This window comes from Mixophyes fleayi, chromosome 2 (assembly GCF_038048845.1).
Source record: "Mixophyes fleayi isolate aMixFle1 chromosome 2, aMixFle1.hap1, whole genome shotgun sequence".
Lineage (NCBI taxonomy): Eukaryota > Metazoa > Chordata > Amphibia > Anura > Limnodynastidae > Mixophyes > Mixophyes fleayi.
The window spans coordinates 62,839,070-62,856,528 of record NC_134403.1 but is presented as its reverse complement, the minus strand read 5'-3'; the positions used below and the strand labels follow the sequence as shown (position 1 = coordinate 62,856,528).

Here is a 17,459-nt window from a genome sequence, read left to right as displayed (position 1 = left end):
TTATTATCACAGATAATATTTTTTTTAAGACATAAACTCTATGGGAGAAGTTCCCACCTATGGTCAAGGGAATCATACTGTAAAAATATCTAGACCATGGGGTCTATTTATAAGATTTTCTATTGCTGCTTATCACAGCTATAGAAAATCTTCCTCACTGTTATTTACCAATAGATTCTTGTCAGGAATACAGGCTGACAGCGTTTCTGTAAAACAAACAGTAAACAACAGAAATTTTTCTTTGTAAATGTATTTTCGGAAAAAATAAATATATAATTTGTGCAGCTATTACCCTCCTGCTATTGCCATCCAGAGATGGCTATAGCAATAGGAGGACATTGGCAATAGCTATCGCTGGCCTGGTGACTTTGTTAAATAGGGAGAAGCCTTAAACTGAAGTTTTTGCTGGAGTTTTTGTACTTTCCTCCAGTTGATAAATAGACCCTTAAATCATAAATGAACGCTGCAAGTGTTTTCTTGCCAGTCACTTCCACACACCCTACCAACACTGCTTATATGTTTGGATTTACATAGCTGGTCCTGGGATATGAACATTGGCTGAGCAGGCAGCACTGGTATATAAAGAAGGTTTCACATGGGCGATATCAAGAGCTCCAGCGTGATTAGTGACTAAACTGCTTCGAAACAGTAGAGGGCGCTAGTCTCCACAACCCACCAGGGTACAAGTGCGCATGTGCTACCAGCATTAGGCGCTCCATAGAGCCGTATAACGGCCCTCATTCATTATACGCATATGAAGGGATCACCCTGTTACCAACCGGAAATGATTGCGAAGAAAACAGTTCCAGCCGCCATTTACTATTTGGGCAGATGAAGTATGCTCATATAATAAACCACTGTTTATATAAGCCAGGGAAGCAGAATGACGCGCAAATGGGCGTAATTGCTTGTTTGTAAAGTGCAAGGGTATCTAACTGTACTGTGGTACCTAAATAAACAGTTGACACTTAGTGAATGAACATTGTGATTTGCCATAGATCAATATGGCTGCCACCGAATAGTAATTAGCCTTTTAATTCCAATTCCCGGCATTCCAGGTTTTCCCTCATCCAAGATGGCGGTAATACACTTCCGGTCTCCCATTCATGCCGGCTGGTTATTGTAACGCCGCTCTGCGAGCACTGCGACCCCCCTTGTGTGACACGGTACTTCCGGTTCCTGCCCCATTGTTGCAAAGCGATGGCGGCGCGGGCTGGTTTTCAATCGGTGACTCCGGGGGGATCTGGGCCGGCGGCGCCCGCGTTAGGCCCTGGGACGCCCGGCCCAGCTGTGAGAATGGGCCCCGCCCCGGGACAGGGGATGTACCGCTCTCCTATGCCTGGAGCAGCTTACCCGGTAAGAGGGGGCAGGAGGGGTGGCCGTGGCTTATACCCCGGAGTACCGGATCTTATTATCCGGGCTCTGATTACACTAAGGGCCGCCGCCTGTGTGTCCTATCCCTGGTGTCTGTACGGGCGGGAGGTGCGGGGTCTGCAGTGACCCGGGCCCCCAGCCCCACCATTATAATATGAATGGGGGGGTCTATGCAGGCAATGTAACCTAATACACTTCATGTACAGCTCAACATGGAATCACTGCGCTATAGATGTGTTTACCTATCTGCCATTAGTGCCAGGTCATATAAGGGTATGATTGGTTTATATAGTATGCTTATTAAATTAGGAATTTCATTTTCATGTATTCACACTACAAGTTATGCTAGTTAGAAATACATGTAGTATTTCTAGTTTGATTTCTGCTTGGTATATTTTGAAAACTTTTTTTTTTGACGCAAAGGACAGTTGTGAATTTTTGCATAAGCAGAAATGTATTTAAAATACAAAAATAATTTGTTAAAAATGTATAACTTAATAGGGTAATACAGTAACCGTAATTCCCACATTTAACCCACCAGTTGTAATGCTCAGTAATATGCCAGCAGTAGCAGCAATGTACAGTAATAATTCACCATTAGTACATATATCAGAACGACAAACTGCACATAACAAGTATATACAAGATTGATGGAGGAGGTGCAAATCTGAGACACTGCTAATAAAACGGAAGCAGTACCTCAGCAGTTGAATTGTCAATTATAGGTTGACTGTAGATTCAGTGCACGGTTATTGCTAATGCCGAAATGTCAACATTAGCAGAAACGTCCAGTAAAATGCCGCTAGCAGTAGTACAGCCCAGAAATTAACGATTAGTAGTACTGATGCGCAGTAATATGCCTGCAGTAAACATTTGGGTGTGTGTGTGTGTATGTATGTGTGTGTGTGTGTGTGTGTATATATATATATATATATATATATATGTGTGTGTATTATACTATACACACACACACCCACATAAACGGATGCAGCACAACTGCTACCGTAACAAGGACCATTGCAGTGGGAAAGATGCGACTGACCTTATCAGTATTTGGCAAATAAAGCAACCAGAGCTTGGAGGTTTAGCATCTTCAGATACCTTTTATTGGGTTGTATGTGCCCTCCTGAAACTTTTAACTTTATAATCGGACTCAAACTCTATAACCGATGGACTGATGTCGGGCAAATTCTGAGGTGTGTTGTCTATAGCAACCAGACTCTAGATATCATTTATTTAGTACATTCTACAAAATGACAGCTAGAACCTGATTGTTCACGACCAGCGGTGTAAGTTTAGAGTCACAATCTTTTCAGCCGATGGTTAACAGAGATAAAGAGCACAGATCTGAAGGTAAGTCTATATGCATGAATTGGCATGCTGATCGTGACTTTCAGTCAAAAATATCACATCAGAAGAAATTTCTGTAGTGTGTACCCAGCTTAAAAGCTACTATTATTGTATGTCTGTTCGTTAACATTGTCTGATGAAGACTCTCTATAGCAGTTTGCTATGTGTATTCTCTTGTAGCCTGGGGGTGTGTAATATATTTATTTTAATCTGTGTCATCTGCTGCCTTAGTTGATCCTGAAGTGCTTGATATGGTTAGTGTTCTCTATGCTAACGCTTACCTTTGTTTGTTGCAGAGGCCAGGGATTCTTCCGGGCAGTCGAATGACACCTCAGGGACCAGCTATGGGGCCTCCAGGTTATGGCGGAAGTCCTGCGGCTCGACCGATGGCCCAGTCAGGCATGGACCAATCCCGTAAGCGGCCTGCACCTCAACAAATTCAGCAAGTGCAGCAACAACAGGCAGCTCAAAATAGGAACCACAGGTAATCAGAATGGATCTTTTGTTTTAGTCTCTTCATAAATTGTTTTGGTAGATCACATTTCACTCTGTCTTTATACTAAGCCTGATTCTGTGTTTGCGTGGGTTTCCTCCGGGTGCTCCGGTTTCCTCCCACACTTCAAAAACATACTGGTAGGTTAATTGGTTGCTATCAAAATTGACCCTAGTCTGTCTGTCTCTGTCTGTCTCTCTGTGTGTATGTTAGGGAATTTAGACTGTAAGCCCCAATGGGGCAGGGACTGATATGAGTGAGTTCTCTGTACAGTGCTGCGGAATTAGTTACGCTATATAAATAAATGGTGATGACTAGTTTTCAGCATCATAACTAATAGTAAATGTGTCTTCTGGTGATAGACCTACATGTGATCCAAACGCAATAGTTAACTTTGCAAGTTATTTTCACAAAGGATACACAGTTACTAAAGTTGTTTAATCTCTTGTAGTGTGTTGTACAGTGGGTGGAAACAGATGTAATATAAGAAGATGTTCCCTGTGTCTTTAATTTTGAGCAGGGAAATGAAAGGAGGTTTGTTTCTTGTTGCCTAAAATTTCAGCCATTGCGCTTAACTCCTGGGGAGCCGTGTCCTGCGTCAATCAGGACTTTTGTCTTTCACCTCCGAGCGCTGTTGTCATGCTGCGCTGTGAGGAGAAGACATCGCGTACGTGCCAGTAGAGTTGCCGGCATCTGTTATATAACCCAGAATGCTGTGCGAACCTACCTACATTCTGGAGCGCCAGATTTAAACTTGTGCATAGACACACCCAAAATGTGTGTGTTCTAAAAGATTCCAGGGGATCTATTTACTAAACTGCGGGTTTGAAAAAGTGGAGATTTTGCCTATAGCAACCAATCGGATTCTAGCTGTCATTTTGTAGAATGTACTAAATAAATGACAGCTAGAATCTGGTTGCTATAGGCAACATCTCCACTTTCTCAAACCCGTAGTTTAGTAACTGTACCCCTAGATGTAACTGCTCTAGGGCTATAATTTATAGGGATTAATACCTTTTTTTCACTCCAGGGTAGACTAGGGCTATAATTTATAGGGATTAATACCTTTTTTTCACTCCAGGGTAGACTAGGGCTATAATTTATAGGGATTAATACTTTTTTTTTCACTCCAGGGTAGACTGAGTTCGCTCTAGTAGGTCGTTCCTTATTGCCAGCACTCTATATTTTTAACTGGGGTCTCATGGTAACCGGCTACAAATCCCCTTCACCTTTGGTCTGTTAGTGGCGACTGGCAGATGAAGTGTGATTCAGGTGTTCTCTGCATTTCCTTGAACCTCTCTGTGACTTGGTGTACTGAGGAAACTCTGGTCAAATCAACAGTAAATTATTTGGTCATGTCATGATTTGCACATTGTCTGGGCAGCAAAAGTCGCCCATGTTACACCAAACTTGTAATGTACAGTAACACCTCAAAATATGAATGTTTCATCTAGTTTGCCTCTTTAGCTTTTTCAAGTTAAATAGAACATGAAGCATATTTGTATTATCTGTAATACGGTAGGAAGTTTGTTCTAAGCATCTGCTGCCCTCTGTAATTATGAATGACTTTCTTCGCTATAGTTTGTCTCTTTCTCTGTCATTCTGGAAAATACTTTACTTCGGATTATTATATCCAAACTACTGTTTGTTCTATGTATGTAACATAAGCCTTAAAACGGTTTCATATTTCCTGAGTACTGCCGTGGGTCACATGCATATTTTATCCCACAAGGATATTTTTGAAAGATGACACACTGCAAAATGCTAATATGCAAAAACATCACTTTGTGTTGTGTCCTTTTAATGGGCTTCTGCAGCTTTGAGTGTCAGAGTAGAATGAAACTGTTATCTGATTGGACCAGAAAGGCAGTAACTAGGTATTGTGCTATCACTTATGTTTATCTGTCTATCTTGGCTCATCTCGCTTTCTTTTTTTCTATTGTAAAGTGCTAAAAAGAAGAAGATGGCTGATAAGATTCTACCTCAGAGGGTGAGTGTTGAGGTAACGGTCTATCAATGCAATGTTTGGGGGTCATCTACGTTATTACTTTGGTTTTACCTCCTGTCCTCCTTTCCTCAGATTCGGGAGCTTGTACCTGAATCTCAGGCTTATATGGATTTGTTGGCTTTTGAGAGGAAATTGGATCAGACAATTATGAGAAAACGTCTTGATATTCAGGAAGCCTTGAAAAGACCGATCAAGGTATGTTAGACTTGTAGTAACTTGCTGTGGGATTTGATTGACAGTTTTCTTTTTATTACTCTGGTTATTTTTTTCTTTACAATTTTATTTTTGCAGCAAAAACGGAAACTCCGGATCTTTATATCGAACACCTTTAACCCAGCAAAGTCTGATGTCGAGGATGGGGAGGGGACTGTGGCCTCTTGGGAGTTGCGTGTAGAAGGCCGGCTCCTTGAAGATGTAAGTACAGACAGGATAGATCGACAAGTTTTTAATATTTCATTGTGAAACTGTTTAATACTAAAAATGAGGAGCCCATCTGTGAGCCTACTGCGAGTGCTTCCCTTAGTTGTCTGCATTTTGGGTTTCAAAACGCCCACTGATCCTGGTCAGAACACAAACATATTGTAAATGTCCTCTTGTAATACAATGGCAATCCAAACACTGAAGCATCTTGTTTTATAGTAGTAAAACTTTTCTCTTTCTGAAATTCTGAATAATTGAAGTTCAGCATTACACTAACTATATAGGTGCATTTTAGTCTGACTAAATTTCAGAATAATTCCTTAGACAATACTGCCTCTGTGCGATTAATCCTGAAATTAATTTCTCTGAAGACAGGTCAAGTGGGTTAAAGTAGCATTTACTGCCCTGAAGTGCCTGAAATAAAAGTGTAAGAGATGAATTGCTCATCCCGTTATAGTCAATAGATGCAATGAATTGCTTGCAAGTGGTACTGGAATCCCATCTGAGTCCACAGTTCCACTGTGCATGTATGAGCCGGCAATACAGGTTCTGTGTACTGGCTGAGAGTGCGGTAAGAGTCCTCTTACTGCTGTCAGCCAGTATTTCCAGAGAGCTAAGAATCGCTCAAGTACCCCTGCAAAATGTTGGGTGAGAGAAGGTTTTCTATCGCTGCAATAGAAAATCCTCCATATCTCCTATTATGTTAGAACCCTTCATATGATGATTGATCTAAACTGTGATTGCCCCAAAGGAAGCAATATGCAGTAAAATTGTCGATCTCTCTGCAAGCAATTACTCACCAATCAAACAACTTAAAGTCTCTTTAGTCTAGCCCTTATGTAAGCTCATAGATGTTAAGGGTTAAACTGATTGGCACCTCTGCAAAAGCCATTTTTAACAGTGGTTTTTTTTGTTGGGTAGAGGACCATAGACCTAGGTTATTACATCCACTTGGTTCTTCATACACACTTCCCCTTCCCAAAGCATTTGGTCTTCCCAGCTTTGTCTCTCTGCGTCGCGTGAGTGACGGCTGCGTCTATGTAGAGACTCTCCTTGTTTGAGCAGAACTCTGCTGTGCGGAGAAGTTCGTAAACTTCTTTTCTACTTTGTAACTAAACTGTCCTGAATGCACAAAATCTAGTCTGTATAGTAGAGCCGTCCCTTTTAATATTAAAGAGATTCCCCACCTAAACCTAAAAATTGCTGTAGTCTGCCTTTTATGGAACGTTCTGGGATTTGTCAGGCATTTCACTTTTACCACCTGGAAAGATGTAGATCTAGAATAGAAGGAAAAAAAAAAGCAATTATCAAGACTGTTTCAATTGAGATTCGAATGGTAAAAGATGATGTAATTTTGTCTTGCAGGCAGCTTTGTCCAAATACGATGCTACCAAACAGAAAAGGAAGTTTTCCTCGTTTTTCAAGTCTCTGGTGATTGAACTAGACAAGGACTTGTATGGGCCAGATAATCACCTGGTGGAGGTATGTTACAGTGCAGAGAGCTCCCTTCATCATCTCACCAAACTAAAACACCTGCTGCGTTCTATCTAATGACACATGTATATATGAAATTAGAGACACTGCTTTTATCTGTAGATGTGTTCTATACAGGAGCACACAAACAACATGTATTACAGCTTGCCAATGACACGTAGACATCTAATGTGGCCACTGCAGGACACTGTTACTTTTATTACAGTTGCCACTTTGTTACAGCAGGGGCCCCAACCTGTTTGATGACCAGAATCCTAAGGTGCTTGAATGCTTAGCAATGTGTTATGTGCCAGTTACAGCAAATTGGTATATTTAAAATGAAAACCGTCACTAGCTACATGGTGGACAAGATTAGAGAGAGGGGAAGGTCTACAAAGGTGAACTTCTTCTTTTACTAGTTTTTCATTCATTTATAGCATTTTCACATCTACACCACCTTCCAAGACTCTCTTCACCCTTACGTTGATGAGACCAGTCCAGCCTGGTGGTTTGATACACAAATGTGTTAAGAGCTTTGAATTAACCGGAATTGGGTGGTTATACCACAACATTAAGGTGTTAGTATACTCGCCTTGTTATATAGTTTAACCTCTTTCCACAGTTTAATATTTGTATAGTTTTCAGAACCAAACGTGGTGTGCTCTGCATTCCTGTAATGTTGGCACTACCATGTAAGATTGAAGATCCTTGTTGAAGTATGGGAGACCTGGCTGGGGTCACCCATGTAATATGCTATGATTTCATAATGCTCTCTAATGTGCGATCACTTATTACTACATTACATACATGTAAAGAGGCACAAGACCAACATGTAAACATGGGACTGCAGGCTACTCAAAGCGGTGTGTTGTCTGTATACTGCTTAATTAGTGCTGGGTTCAGGAACATGCAATGCTATCGTGGCACTCCCATATACAAGTAACACTGCCAGTGGATTTGGGGTTGTTAGAAACAATGTTTTCTGTTTTCAGACTAATTTTCTTGCTTCTACAACACTGTAAATTAATGCCAGTGAGCAGGAGGACCTAAGTTTCCTCTTCTGTACAGCTCAGTGACAAACGCCTTTCAGTAATAGAGCCAATGTATCAAAGCCATTATTGCTTAAAGGACATTGCTGGTTTGAAAATAGTTGAGCAATGCATCATTTTAAGGTTTAATATATTGACCAATAGTCATGAAAATACAGCCCATATCTCTATTAAACTAGACATCACTAGTGCCTATTGAATTTTGTTTATCACTGACTTTAAATAAAGATGTGACCATAGGGGGGATACCGCAGACCTCCCATTGATGGACACGACAATCAGCTTCCTTTAGCCATCTAAGCAGCAATGAACTGATAAAATAAAAACAGCTTGAGCCCACTTGCACAACAAATGTTTTATAGAATTAATTTTATATTTTAGGTTTACATGTCCTTGTATAGTTATTATTAAAGTTTAGGGATAAAAAGTACTTGAATCTTATTTAGCTTTTTACCAATAATGAATGTTTGCAGTGGCACAGAACGCCGACCACACAGGAGACGGATGGATTTCAGGTCAAGCGTCCAGGAGACGTAAATGTGCGCTGTACCGTGTTACTGATGCTGGACTATCAGGTATGTGTGTGGTATAAACATATCTGCTGTATCTGAGGATTTGTCCTCCTCGCTGCTCTAATACGCGCTCTCTTCTGTCCTCAGCCACCTCAGTTTAAGCTTGATCCCCGGTTGGCTCGCCTTCTTGGGATCCACACCCAGACTCGCCCAGTTATTATCCAAGCCCTGTGGCAGTACATTAAAACCCACAAACTTCAGGACCCACATGAACGAGAGTTCATAATCAGTGACAAGTATTTACAGCAGGTAAAAGCCTATTATATGTGGAATCCTTTTGACTTTCCAATTTGTTGGTTGTAATGTCCTCACCATTGCGTGGCTTTCCCACCACAGATCTTTGAATCTCAGAGGATGAAATTTTCCGAGCTTCCCCAGAGACTCCATGCCCTCCTCATGCCACCCGAGCCTATCATAATCAATCACGTCATCAGGTAAGGAGGGTCCTGAGGTTACTGCTCACATAACATTGCTGTGCCCCGGCCTTGTCATGTATGTTTGTTATATTGCCGACAGCGTGGATCCCAATGACCAGAAGAAGACGGCGTGTTATGATATTGACGTTGAGGTGGATGATACTTTGAAAACCCAAATGAATTCCTTCCTGCTATCCACATCCAGCCAGCAAGAAATTGCAGCTCTTGATAATAAGGTCAGATATGAACAGTTGTAATTGTGCTAGGTTTAATACATTGTTCTGGGTAATGCATAGTTGTCTTAGACCAGTGTTGGCTAACCTGTGACACTCCAGCTGTTGTGAAACTACAAGTCCCATCATACCCTTCCAGCAATAAGCTGCTATAGGCAAAGCATGCTGGGACTTGTAGTTTCACAACACCTGGAGTGTCACAGGTTAGCCAACACTGTCTTAGACACCTCTGCTTGGTTTTGTATATGCATGGCTGAGAAGTACAGAAAGAAGCAATAAATAAATAGTGTTCTGTTCAGTGGCACAGCCTGTGCCAGCTATTAGTTAGTTCAATGCTGGAAGACCCCTTCCCATACTAAAGTCTGTTACTTTTGCTGTAGTTACAAGCTATGCATATGTTTAATCTGGCCAAGAAGTCACAATGTACTAGAGGAAAACCTAGCAGAACATACTGGAGAAAAACACAGATGCAAAACCTATCTTTCCCATAAATGGCAAAGTTAAATATTAGACCTTGTGTTTTTATATTTAGTTATCTGTTGTATCACCACCATTAATGCTTGGATTGTACATTGCATATTGCAGCCATTCTGTCGTCCTTGTTGTTGGTCTGTGAATAGGATCTTTTGGGCACTCACTGAAAATTAAACTACAGCAGTGTTTCCCAAACTCATTCCTCAGGCACCCCTAACAGTGCATGTTTTCCATACCTCCTGACACATTGTAACAGATCCACAGATAGTGCTGATTATAATGTGTCAGTCAGTAATGAATACACCTGTGCTCCAGCAAGGAGATATGGAAAACCTGCACTGTTAGGGGTCCCTGAGGACTGAGTTTGGGAAACACTGAACTACAGCATGTAATATGTCATGCGTAGATTTGGGAAAATAGGTAGTTTTACTTTCATGCTCTCTGATAGAAGTATTAAAGAGGTCTCTCCTCGAGGGACTATTGGTGTGTGCTGCAGTCTTATCAACCTTCACTAATGGACTGTTTTGTAGAGTTTGTAATATTTATAGATCTGTCTGCATTCTCACATAGATGATTAGTTCTGGGAACATTGCATTTTGTAGCGATTTGATTCCAGGGTAAGTGACCTCTTCCCGGATGTGCTCTTTATTCTCAGTTTTGTGGCCTGTTCTGCTTTCTATACACAAGTAAATATCCATTGTAGCCAGTGGAGTCAAAGTAGATGTCTATGATACAACTCTTCCCATCCCAGATTAGTGCTCACATTCAAATATTCCCCAGTAGAGGTGGGTCTGTCTGGTTCCTTCTTATTTTAGAATAAAAAAGTTACTGGGTGTAAGTTATTGCCATTCTGTTCTTACAATGCTTTATGGAGTAGCTTTCACTACTGAATTCATTAGTTCAATCCTCCTGCTGCTGAAATGCATCATTTCCAACTAATACTCTATTGACCTTTCTGCAAAATGGCATCCATTTAATCCTGGTGGTTAATATACATCCTTTTTAGATCCATGAGACTATTGAGACTATCAATCAGCTGAAGATTCAGAGGGAGTTCATGTTAAGCTTTGCCCGTGACCCTCAAGGATTCATCAATGATTGGCTCCAGTCTCAATGCCGTGACCTCAAGGTGAGTGAGAAGGCCACCTAGTGGTGTAAGAGCATAGTGTTCCTGTTTTGTATACACTCTTTCTTACACCTCTTCTGTCCTCAGACTATGACTGACGTTGTGGGCAATCCAGAAGAGGAGCGCAGAGCAGAGTTTTACTTCCAGCCCTGGGCTCAGGAGGCTGTGTGCCGATACTTCTACTCCAAGGTACACACGTTACACCTGCTTGTGGAAGATACATTGATAGTGGATGTGCAAATACAACAGAGTAACATTTATTTCCCGTTTCTTCCCTGTAGGTGCAACAAAGACGCCAGGAGCTGGAACAAGCTCTAGGGATCAGGAACACATAGACTGGCTTTGGCAACGGAAAGCTGCCCATGGATGTATTTAATGGAGTGTTCCTGGTAGCCAACATTTCAGCATCTTTTTGAGGCTTTAGGAAGCTGCTTAGAACGTTTATTGAGGCCTCTACCAAATGACTGACAAGTGGAATAAGGACACACTAATAGCGCTATTTATACTGGCCCCAGATTATACGTTTAAGGCCAGGAAATATTTTGAGGGCTAGACTTCTATGATACCCTGAAGGGACAAGTACTTTTATTTTTAGATCCTCCCCTCACCCTTAAGTGTTTGTTCTTTTGGTTTGTTTGCTTTTCTCCTTATGTTTATCTTACTATTCTCCCGGACAAAAAAGAAAAAACAAATCTACAAAAAAAATAGCCCCTTGTCTAGTCCCTTTCTCTCATTGTGCTCCAAATGTATTTGTAAAACAACCTTCATGTTTATCCATGGACATAGACCTTTAAAGTGTACATTATCTACACACCATGCCGGCAGCCATTTTAGGGGCTGAACCAGCATTCATGAGAATGCCGCCTTTCAAGTCTTTAGGAACTAGTGACAAGCGAGGCATCGGGAACGCTGTTATAATGTGACGTGGATGTGACTTATACCTAGTGAGATAAGAGAAGGTTCGCTATTGGTTCACCTCACAAAATGGCTGCCTCCACTGCGTGTAGCGATCTGTGTACACTTTACTATCTCCTTTCACATAAGTATAATTTAAAGGAGCACTGATGGACTTGTGTTCAGACCTTTTTACCTGTGCCGTTCGACATAGGTGTATACTAAATAAGATTAGTGGCCCACATAATGTGTAGGGGTTTTTTAAGAGGAAATGGTTACATATTTTTGGACTGATAAATTGGTCAGTAGATTTCATTAATGAAGGACTCTTTACACAGCAGAGTGTACAGTAACATATTATACAGCATTGGCAGTCTGAAGAATGGGCTCTTAATATGCTGCTTTGCTTTCCAGGGTATTTCCCTAGAAGTTCTCCAATCTCCCTCACTGAATGTGCCCTGAGCACCTCTATTCTCATAAAATGTAGCCTTTTTTATTTTTAAACGGATTATGGTTTTGATGGACCAAAATATTGTTTTGTATCTTGTAGTCATTGCCAAGTTTTAATAAAAGCGACTTCTGACTAAGACGAGTATTTGTCCATTTAATTATAAATACACTACTGGGGGTGCAACCAAAAGTAGATGGTTTGATGTATTCATGGTCTTTAATGTATGTAACCTTGCTATCTAATTCTGTTATTAACCGTTTGCCAAGCTACTATGCCGTCCTTCAACATGTTTATTGAATAGGAGAAATCTATTATGCATAGGCTAACCCAAGAGAGGAATAACCATCACCCAACTCTCAATTACAAATGTCTTACATTTGTCTGAAAGTATATTAGAATGTATGTCACACATGTACAGTTAAAGGAAAATTTTATCCAGAAAAGAAAATAATTAATTTCATGTGGACAGTGCAGTGTGAATTGTAACTGTCAATGACGCATATACCGATAACGGTCATCAGACAATCTGATGACCTCGCACACACATTCCAATTTGGGTCCTCGGACAATCTCTGATTTTTTTTTTTTTGTTCTTCCCGTATTTGGCTGAATTCATAAAACTGAACTAGTAAACCGTGATCGGTCTTAAAAGCAAAATATACTTGTTGGATGTGGGAGACCTTTTCACTTTGTCATTGTAAAAAATGCATTCCTCGCCCCCGTAACTGTGGTGAAGGTCTATTACTTTGAATCCTCGTCTAAGCCGGGAACTCCTGGAAGATATCTGTCCTTCATGAAGGAGTTGGCCTTAGTGGAGCATAGTCTCTTTAGTTACCAAACTTCCTGACATTTAAATGTCCCAAATTTTCAAATCCTGAGCAAAATGAAAGGTGTCCCCACAATACGCGTACAGGGTGTTCAAATGCATTTTTAAAGGTAATTGTCAGAAAGTGGATGAGCTGTTTTTAAAGTCTACAATTTATCTCTCTATTTTTAAACATAGTTTTAATGAGGGCATCTGTGTTTCCACAGTTCTATTTTTGGAATGAATGTCTGTAGATTATGCAGCTACTCTAGCTAGCTGTACGCGTTTCCTTACTCATTGTGCTGTAATCGCGGCATTACAACTACTTAGCTAATAGTGTTACCTACATGTCCATTTTGTTCTGCACTCCCCGCCAATAGTAATACTAAACTTAAAAATAAATATATATTTTAATAGTGTTTATCATGAGACAGACACTTCTATTTAATAGAAGTTTGCTAAAACATGGCAGCTTTATGTCTTGACTTTTACATTGATTAATTGGTTGCTGCTATATTAATATGGGTAAAATTAACCACTCAATTGTAGAGTGATGCTGTCCAGTGGCCGGATCATCAAGCATTTTTATTATATATCCATGTTATGGATAGCTCTAAACTACTCTACATTCCATAGTCCTATTTTCATCATAGTTTAAATTTTAGTACAGCTATACTGATGCATGTTAATCTATAGATCTCATGCCAAACCAGTGATGGGTATTTTGTTTTTAGTTCCTACATCTTATACTTGTACAACAAGTATAATGTGCCACAGGGCTCTGCTCAGTCTCCACTAATGTGTAGGCTTTGCAAACTTGTTCAGCCTTACCAGCAAATTTTGTCAGAGCGGAAGACTTCATCCTGGAGAAGATGTATGGTAACCCAGCACAAATATACACAAATAACAGGAGGATATGTGAAAGTTCATTCCTGTTTAACCCTTAATTTTTTTTTAAAGCATACACCCATCTAGTGATCAATACTGGAATTTGTAAAACAACTGACTACTGTAAACACGCATTTAGATGTTGCTTGGAAGCACCTCCGCCAAGGAAATAGTAAAAAGGTAAGAGTTACTGTGAGCATATTGGGTCCTGTAGATCACTCAGCCCGATACCAGATGCAGGTTCAACACCGTTCTGTTAGTGCTGAAGGTGTAGAGTAACACGGCACAGCAAAACAGGAACTTTCCAAATATAAAATACACGATAGCCAGGTGAGCTACAGCAGATGGCAGTTCAGAGCGTCTGGGTATGTGATGGCAAGGCCCTAGGTAGCATCTCTTAATACATGGTGTGGCCCTTCTGCGATTTAACGCTGACAACAGCCCATGTCTCCTGACTTAGGATGTCTGCTCACCAAAGGCACTCTGTAATAACGGAACTTGGATTCCTGCTTAGTACCCCTAACACATGAGTCCCTCAAACTGTGCTGACAAGTGTCTCCCCCACTTGCATCAGATGTTCTTCACTCAAGCTGTCGAGATCTTACCTTCTACCCAACAGTAACTTACCACCTTCCTTTATGCTCTCCTCCCCCCCCCCCCCCCCCAGAGAATACATGACATCACTACATTGCACACACAATATAACGTATAGTTAAATAATATAGTATTCTTAAATAACATTGTATTATGTGAGTTATTTGATTTAGTCTAAGTCTTGGACAACAGAAAAAAATGTTTTAAAGCATCATTGACAAATAAAGGGTTAAACAACATGCAGTTCAAGTTACATGGGGGTAATGCCACTGTAATATAGATAAATGTGTGCCCTCTCCACTTTTAAAGGTTACAACGTGTGGATGGTTTATATTTTTTGGTGCCATTGCAAATATTATTTGTACAAGGAAGTTGGTGGCTGGAGGCACTTTGTGTCTTTCTGTGCAATTCTGCTCTGCCAGCTCTCTGCTGTCCGGCTGGTGCTCTGAAGCGTTACATTGCTGCAGTATTGTCTGAGTATGACCGTGGTCTGAGAATTCCGCACACACAGACACAATGGGGGTTACTAGAACAATTGTACTTAAACATATTAAATTCTAAAAATATTTTTTCTCATGATACTGTTTCAGTTGTAGTAAGGTTATTTTAGGTGCCTATCCCTGGTGTTTTCCCTCCATTCTTCATTATTCAATTGAAACAGTATGCTACACATGCTTGTTCTTTTTCAGTTACAGCATTATTTGTGTAAATAAACTTAGTAAGTTATTTCACACATTCATTGACTTTGTTGCCTTAATTAGTAAATACCAACTTTGTTTTCCTCCATGTCTGATTTTGACAGGGTGTTATGATGATAGGCCTCAAACTCTTCTGTTTCCATTAGTAGCCAAACAATTTTACTTTTTTTTTTTTTCTTTTTGCCAGTACTTGCTGTTACCTCAAGTGAAGTTTTAGGCTAAAGGGCAGATTCAATTATCCACGAGGTGTCTGCGGAGAGATATCACGGCCAGATTTTACTAGAATCTCCTTTCGCTTTCCCTTGTGTCACATAAACATACAAGGGAAAATGAGCAGAGGTTATAGTACATATTAGTCAGCAAGGTGCGACGTTGGACATTGGGGTGAGGTCTGGCTGCTAATTGAATCTGCCCCTTAGAATCCACACAGTACATAAAAGAGCTTTTCAATGTACACTAAAGTGTTCGGACGCTTGACTATTACACCAACAGGGACTATAATGACATTGTATTCAGATACATATATTTTAATATGGAGTTGGTCCCCCTTTTGCACTCTACTTGGAAGCCTTTCCACAAGATGTTGGAGTATTTCTGTGGGGATTTGTGCCCATTCATTCTGTAGAGCATTTAAGACGTCAGGCACTGATGTTGGACGAGTAGGCCTGGCTCACAATCTCCATTCCAGTTCATCCCAAAGGTGTTTAATGGGGTTGAGGTCAGGGCTCTGTGCAGGCCAGTCAAGTTCTTCCACACTGACCTCATCAAACCATGTATTTGTAGGTCTTGCTTTGTGCACTGGGGCACAGTCATGTTGGAATAGAAAAGGTACATGGGGGCCCTTAGAAGAAAAATATTGCTTTGTAAACCACTAATGTGGAGTTATTCCCATGTACAAGTCCATTTTTGTCTAAAACAATAATTTCTATACTGTATATACACGAAAAATGCATAAGCGCCAGTCCTTGTGCAACTCAGACGCATCTTTGAATTACTACTGTGTATGCTTAAGTGAGGGATGGACGAGCAGGTACAGTAAGGTTGTGTGGACATTCAGAGGTGGAATCACCCACAGACACACCTGTTAGGAGACATGTCTGTCATGGGGGCTGGACACCTGGTGTAATATATGTAGAAGAACATTGATAGCCTATACCTGAGGCTCTGGAGTCAGAGCCACTTGGTTCTGTAACTCCACCTTGTCAGCTCTTATACCACATTGTTTCCTCGGGTATAATAAATATATACGAGTTTCCAAATACTGGAGATTGAGTACTGCTGAGTCCCAGCTATTAGCAGATTTTACTTATGAGAGGTGACCACTCCACATAAGACGTTATTAGACTAGTTGTTGATAACCGAATGCAGGTAATTGATTTGTATCCTGACCACACTGAATCCACTCACGGATGCAGTATAAGTCTCACCCATTGTCTATCCGCTCCTGGTGTAGGTGATTACACATTGTCATTACTACGCTGCGTAATATGGGGGCATATTTAACAAATAATGATAGTGCACTATCGTGCACTTACCATTAAAAAAATCATCCCTCTGTGTCCTCCGCATTCTTTTTAGTTTTTGGGAGCAGTCACCATTCTACAGTATGGTGACTGCTCCCAACCGCAATCAAACAAGTTCTGAAAAAAAGTTTTTTTCGGTAACTTGTCTTGATAATGTATGCGCGTACATTATCATAATTGTCAGATTTCAGTGCTGTCAGCTCTGCTCCGAAGAGAAAAGCTGGACAGCGCATGTGTGGATGGATCACATGATCTCTCCCTGTCACTCACCGCTCTCTCTGCAACTATAGTTGCGGAGACAGAGCGGGGATGTTTTTTTTTGCGCATGTGCAGTTTTTCGAACTGCACATGCGCAATTCCAGAGTAAAGAAAAATGAAGAGGACCTGGAGGAGATCCATGTACACCGCGTTCCGAAGAGGCGGGGTAAGTGTGATTTTTTTTTTATCACAGAAACAGCAGTTTATCGGAACTGCTGTTTCTGTGATCCGTTTTTAATTAATTTGAGAAATAGTTCAATCCTTATCCATGCGTTAAGGATTGATAACTATTTTTCATTTTTGACGAACATTGATAAATGTGCCCCATGGTTAGTGCAGTGGTCGAATGGGAAATTAGAA

At 40.7% G+C, this 17,459-nt stretch overlaps 1 protein-coding gene across 1 annotated transcript; it reads left to right on the top strand.

Moving 5' to 3' along the window:
* The first annotated feature begins 1,081 nt into the window (after positions 1-1,081).
* SMARCD1 (SWI/SNF related BAF chromatin remodeling complex subunit D1) lies at positions 1,082-12,469 on the top strand. The gene is made up of 13 exons (XM_075199120.1): positions 1,082-1,356; positions 3,021-3,208; positions 5,165-5,207; positions 5,298-5,420; positions 5,517-5,639; positions 7,011-7,127; positions 8,641-8,742; positions 8,827-8,988; positions 9,076-9,173; positions 9,256-9,391; positions 10,869-10,991; positions 11,076-11,177; positions 11,270-12,469. The coding sequence occupies exons 1-13, from the start codon at positions 1,201-1,203 to the stop codon at positions 11,321-11,323; spliced, it is 1,527 nt and encodes a 508-aa protein (XP_075055221.1). The 5' UTR covers positions 1,082-1,200; the 3' UTR covers positions 11,324-12,469.
* Positions 12,470-17,459: the final 4,990 nt, after the last annotated feature.

What these genes read in the sequence shown, in the direction of transcription:
- SMARCD1 (XM_075199120.1), top strand. Translation starts at nt 1,201, where the DNA reads ATGGCGGCGCGGGCTGGTTTTCAATCGGTGACTCCGGGGGGATCTGGG. An exon ending in TGCCTGGAGCAGCTTACCCG is followed by an intron (nt 1,357 to 3,020) that starts GTAAGAGGGGGC and finishes TGTTTGTTGCAG; the next exon opens with AGGCCAGGGATTCTTCCGGG. An exon ending in CTCAATGCCGTGACCTCAAG is followed by an intron (nt 10,992 to 11,075) that starts GTGAGTGAGAAG and finishes TTCTGTCCTCAG; the next exon opens with ACTATGACTGACGTTGTGGG.